This window comes from Calidris pugnax, unplaced genomic scaffold (assembly GCF_001431845.1).
Source record: "Calidris pugnax isolate Ruff unplaced genomic scaffold, ASM143184v1 scaffold103, whole genome shotgun sequence".
NCBI classification, from domain to species: Eukaryota; Metazoa; Chordata; class Aves; order Charadriiformes; family Scolopacidae; genus Calidris; species Calidris pugnax.
This window is the reverse complement of record NW_015090990.1, coordinates 15,682,614-15,688,613: the sequence shown is the minus strand read 5'-3', so window position 1 is coordinate 15,688,613 and position 6,000 is coordinate 15,682,614. Positions and strand designations below refer to the sequence as shown.

The 6,000-nt window shown below is 38.3% G+C and overlaps 2 protein-coding genes across 6 annotated transcripts in view; both read right to left on the bottom strand.

Annotated features, from left to right (window-relative positions):
* Positions 1-1,535, bottom strand: part of MPP4 (membrane protein, palmitoylated 4) — a 30,316-nt gene extending 28,781 nt beyond the window's left edge. Inside the window, exon 1 of the mRNA XM_014954384.1 lies at positions 1,359-1,535. The gene's annotated coding sequence lies outside the window, so the exon portion shown is untranslated. The remainder of the gene's footprint in view (positions 1-1,358) is intronic.
* Positions 1,536-2,473: 938 nt separating this feature from the next.
* The window catches only part of ALS2 (ALS2, alsin Rho guanine nucleotide exchange factor), a 58,981-nt gene continuing 55,454 nt past the window's right edge, over positions 2,474-6,000 (bottom strand). For all 5 annotated transcript variants that reach the window (XM_014954376.1, XM_014954377.1, XM_014954375.1 and 2 more), the window contains exons 32-34: positions 5,533-5,682; positions 5,131-5,227; positions 2,474-3,773 (exon numbers count right to left, since the gene is read on the bottom strand). In XM_014954376.1, coding sequence (XP_014809862.1) covers positions 3,735-3,773; positions 5,131-5,227; positions 5,533-5,682 — 286 coding nt within the window. In that variant the 3' untranslated portion in view covers positions 2,474-3,734. The remainder of the gene's footprint in view (positions 3,774-5,130; positions 5,228-5,532; positions 5,683-6,000) is intronic.

Here is a 6,000-nt window from a genome sequence, read left to right as displayed (position 1 = left end):
TTCCCGCAAGTTACTTACCTCGAACTTCGATTACTAAAAAAAAAAAAAAAAACACCACCAAAATCCAAATAGCAAGACATTGATACTAAATCAACTTAGAAGTACATGGGTAAGCAGTTCAAGGAAAGGATTTGTTTTACAGTCCCTTATCAGTTACATATCTTCCCTCTACATTATCTCTCACCAGACCAGAACAGGTAGTTCCCTAAACTGCTTCTAACAAGGGCAGTTACGAAGTGAACCTACTTACTTTTAGCAAAGTCAGTCAATAATGTATAGCACCTGGCATTCAAGTCAGAATACTTGGTGTGGAAAACATTCTTTTTTGAGCTTGTACTCCCCATTCATACATCTCTCTAATATTTATCTAGTGGGAATTAAACAGGTAACACAAGTTTAATTAGTTTTGCTGTAGCTATAAGAAGAAACTAAATTTCACAGTTGCACGAGGGAAATGCATCTGTGCAGTACAATGGTTCCAGTACAGCGCGTATTTTCTTACCTGGGAACACCGCAGAATACACCATGTTCCGCTCACGCAGAATTTCCAGAGGGAAAGAGTATTTGCTGGATGTTAGTAGAGCAAGTAACCTCACTGCCAGAGCTAATCTATGCACATCCTCTCCTTTCTAATCCGCAGAAACCTAACCTTAGAACTACTCATTACCAGGGAGAGGAGAACAAATCCCTTTAACCCTTTTCTTGCATAAAAAGCCTACTTTAAGTTGTCTCTCACTTAAGTAGTTTCTTATTCTTAGCAACTTTCCCAGTGCGCAGGGCACTCATCACAATTCCAATGAAAATCTGTAATTCCACAACATTGATCTGTTGCTGGTTACAGGATTTCTGCTGCAGCACAAGAAATATCCAGCTTTCAATTTCAGGAAAAAAAAGAGGCAAAGAAGATGAGAAAAAAAAGAAATTACCATGAAGCAATACAGACTGAGAACTCCTGCAGGTTAACTCATTTCTTTAGCTACAGAAATCAAAGCTGGTCTGTACTGATTTCCTAATGCATCACAGCCCACGTAGGCTGTAAAGTGGAATCTGTGTCAGAAGCACATTTAATCCTAGGATTCTCTTCAGCTAATAACCAGGCTATATATCAGAAAGACCAAAAATAATCCAGGCCAGGCTGCCGGCTTCCATTAATCAGCAAGCTAAATTCATGTGCGATATTACTACTTTTTATAAGAAACTCTGTGTGTGTGCGTGTGTATATACGTACGTAAAGGCAGATATAGTCTTTGGTATTTACTTCTCAACTTTGCATCATTCAGCGAACGAAGTTAAACTTTTGAAGTTACTACATGTTTGTTAGATACACCTCCTTCTTAAAAGATTGTAGAAAAACTTACCATCTCTAGTGACATTCTCAGTTTAAGGCACAGAATCTGTGGGAGTAAGGTCACATGAAGCAAAGCTCTTTGTGTGTTAAAGCTGAAGAGTGAAATCCTTCCTTTCTTCCAAAACAACTGAAGACAACAAACACTGGCCCTGAACAGTTTCAGGAGAAAAAAATATTAAAACCTGTTTTTATTGATTACACTCCTACAAAATGTGAAATAAGTCCTGAATTCAGATCTTTGCAGATTAAAATTATTGACATTGCTTTACTCAACTGTTCAACACAGCTCCTTTTCAAAGAGCAGTTCTGCTCCTACAGTTTCAGTTAAACATTTTTGGTACATTGAGTTCTAAGAGGTGATTGCATGGAAAGACTGCATTGAGCACAAAAGATCAAGCATTCAAATGTTAGAACTGTCAAAAAGATTAAGTGTTTGAATGTTGGAAGTTCTGAGTGTTGGAATAGGGGGATACAGGCTGTTCAGGAAGGACAGCAGGGGAGACCAGGAGAGGGTGTCACCCTCTATGCCAATGACGAGCTGGAGTGCATGGAGCATCACCTGAGCACAGATGAGGAACTGGACTCCATGATCCCGAGGGTCTCTTCCAGCCACAATAATTCTGTGATTCTGTGAAAGCTCATGGGTCAGGGTTAAAGGGAGGGCAGGGATGGCAGGGACAGGTGATGTTACAGTGGGGGTCTGCTACAGGCAACCCAACAAATGAGGCCCTCTACACACAGATAGGAGGAGCCTCAGATTCACAAGCCCTGGCCCTCATGGAGGACTTTATGTTGGAGGGACAACACAGGAGGGCATAAGCAACCAGGAGGTTCCTGGAATGCATTGATGACAACTTTCTTCTCCAAGCGAGTTCAGAGGATGGCAATAAAGGTGATCAGAGGGCTGGAACACCTCTCCTATGAAGACAGGGTTATATGTCCTGATATTATTCAGTGTAATTGAAAAATAAGATTAAGCTAACAAAAAAATCACTTGCAAACACAAAGCCTATTATCTCTATTTTCTATTATCTCTATAGTCTATTGCAAGTATAACAAGTATAACAATAGTTTTAAACATCATGTTGCCAGAATTACTTTCCCCTTCTCTGATAAAACTAAAAATAGTTTCAGAAAGACCAATCTTTTTTATTTTATTATGAAAATTGCTACATTACAGTCACTGTTCAAAACAGTATTTTGACATATGGTTTCTTTCCATTTAGGTGCCAATACCCAAGCCATGATTACTATTTCAAAAATATGATTAGCATTATCTATGGTAGTTTGCCACAACTTAAGCCATTATAATGTTCTATAGTTTATTCCTCCCTCCCCCTTTTTTGAGTCAGCCATGGTAAAGAACAGCACCTACAATACCCAAATTATCCATGAGTGTTATTTATATAAATAAAGTTAACCATAAACCACAGAAGAACACACACACACGCATGAAAATCCCCCAGGGAAATTACTTGTTCTCTACATGATCAAAAATGCAACAAGGTTAGCATTTCTCACTCTGACACATAAATTAACAGGCAAAAGTCTCAAAACCGATCCATTGTCAGTTTGTTCAAGAGCACATTCCCACTCTCCTGTCACATGGGCTTCCAAATAATGTGTCTGTCCTCAGACCTCAGGGTAACGCAACTGAACGCTACAGATTTTGAGTATTTTACTCAGTGCCAAAATTCAAAGTGGTCAGTGCCTTTTATTTATTTCATAAACAGAAAGAATGTTGAATGCCTTTAATAACTCCAGTAAACAGGGAAGCCCATAACAGTGTGATTATTTCCACAGCATCACATTAATACTGCATTCAGCAATCCTGTTCAACAAATATGCCTCAAAACCTTTACAGCCAAACACATTATAGGTTACCCATTATAAATACTAATATATTTCTATTTTTTAAATAAACAAACATAATAGCTTAATTCAGGAAGACTGAATGGTTCTGTGGTGCAATTAATTCTCATTAAACGACTCTGCTGACAAACCAGGAATAATAAAAACAAACCCACTGCTTTAGAAGCCATGCGGTCCAGACTTTCACATGTACTCTATGTAGATGCCATGCCTTTTTGCAGCGTTTTTAACTGAAAAGTAGTAAATGATATTTCTTTTAGAATAGGAAATGATTTCTTCTTGGCAAGTACTTGACAAACCAAGTCTTTTGCTTCATCACCACTTCATAGATAGCTTCTGGCTGCAGTTTCCCAATCTTAAAACTGAAAGTTCAGAAGAAACAACTGAATATTTTAATCTGTAACAACGGAACTGTAATAGAGTCTTTTCTAAGTGCCATTTCAGGAAAGAAAGTGGGTTTTAGTGAAGTTCCACTGAGTAGATTATCCCACAGAGTCAGGTTGTAAACGATGGTCTAGGTAAGCTTTTCATGTTGAATCTGGTAGTAACATGCCTGAATTAAAACAAAGTTCAGTTTAGCACACATACCAGTTCCCAGCAAGCTGATAAAGCATCACACACAACTATCTATCCAAGAAAACAAGACTAGGCTTTCTACAAGCAGTGATGATACAGTGACACTCAACACATGAGAATCTTCTGATATGTAAACTAGAAGAAACATCAACAGGAGACTTTAAGTTTCGAATGATGTCCAATTCTTAATGAAGTAAGACAGGGTACGGGACTCTGAATACTTCCAGAGCTCCCAGCTTGGCCAAGATAAAGTACATTTTTTTGCTCACAAATCTTTCTTTGCCCTTAGACAAGAGGACCGAAAAGATAAAATATTTTCTTACAGGACAAAGATGCAGGGATTAAGCATTGCAAAAGCACTCAGACTGAAAAGCAAAGGTTTCTGTAATCTGGATAAAAAACCCAGCCTGCTGCTTGATAGCTGTTCACTCCTTAATGCTGGTTTAAATACACATTGGGTCAGCCATGACCAAAACTTAATATAAATGTCTCAGACAGCACTGCGCTCATGGAAAAGAAGACTCTACTTCTACTACATAGATTCTTTGATAATTTTTAAACAACTTAAACCATCCCTTTTTGCAGCACTATAAAAATAACAGGTATGAAAAAACCTCTGCACCCAACTATTTCCAGTTTGCACAGACAGAAAATATGATCATGTTCACCTAGCAGCTCAGCTTAAGATTTTTATTTAAATCTCAAGTTAAAAGCCACCCTCCAAAACAACCCCACAAAAAAGCTCCACGCAGCTGAATTGTCACAAGACCCACCTTTTTGAACAGCTTTGAGGTACTAAAACAACCTATTTCCACTATGGAGGTCCTAGTGTACAATAGGATATTCGTCAAACCAGATTCTCTCCCTTTTTCTGTACTTAAAAAGAGAATACTACTAAATAGAATGTGGGGAGTGACGCAGTAAAAAGACTTTTTTTTTCAGAATTTAATTCCTGAAGCATCTTGATGTAATGTTAGACTTAAACGTTATTGGAATGGCTAACCTCCAAAGCAGCACTCCATTCCAATTTTTATAAAGGAAATAACGCTTGTTATGTTGCAGGGGAATGACAAGCCACAGATGAGCATTCACAACAGTCAACAGCAACCAATATTACATTTGAATAAATACATTTGCACATCGCACCATTTTATTAGCAGCACCTTAGGTTATACTAAGCTCTAAGTTTTCTTGCTCACCCTAGCTAGAAACTTTCAATAAGTCAAAGTAGTTACAAACTAATGTTCATACAATTGTCCTAACCTGAGCATCATTATTCAAAGCTGATTAATTTCCAAAGAAAGCTTTTGATAGCCCTAAAAAAATTTTCATACCTTCAAGGTAGTGAACATGATGCCTTGCTCTCCATGCTGCAGATAAGGATCCATCAAGTCCTCGATTAAGTGCACCTCAGACCCCAAATTCCTTATCCTGTCACATGGTGGAGAGAAAGAGAATAAGTGCAAAAGATACCATTATAATGTTTTTACTTTTTGTACATGGTGTTATGCAAAAGCCATACTTTCCCCTAATCTCATTCTGAGGTGACAGCCATTTCACAGTTAACTATTCAAAATTTTTTCAGGCCAAAGCAAACAGGCAAACCAAAAAATTTACTAAGTTACAAAAAGCCAGCAAGTAGTCCTGTAAGGAGAAGCAGGAGCGCTTAATACAGGTAAAAGTATGCTCATGCTGCCTATGCTCAGCTTGTAACTAATGCCACTCTTGATGCCTACCTGGCTCGTAGCACCACATAGAGAAAAACAGGAAATAAGTCATCCATGGACCACAGAAAATCTTCCTGAAGAGTCTCAAGAACATTCTGAGAGATCTCTTCAAAAGTCTGCTGGATCACCTTCAACTTGTCAGCTGGGGTAAATGTGGTGCTGTTTGGAGAGCAAAACAGGGTAACAATAAGAAATTCCAAATCTGCATCTAAATCAGGAAGACAATTTGCTACTTAGCATGTCCCCTTGCCCACAGTCACACCACAACAGCCATGGCTGCCAAGGCTGTGTAGTACCCCAGGCTATAATTACTGGATCAAGGTACACTACTGCAAATGAGACTGTCTTCACAGTTTTAAGATGTTTTAACATGGTAAAGGGGGATAAATTAACTTCTAAAACCCTTTTAATTTCTACTTATGATTCCTACTGCAGAATTCCTTGTCAGCTAACAGACACAGAAAAGCTCCCCATACA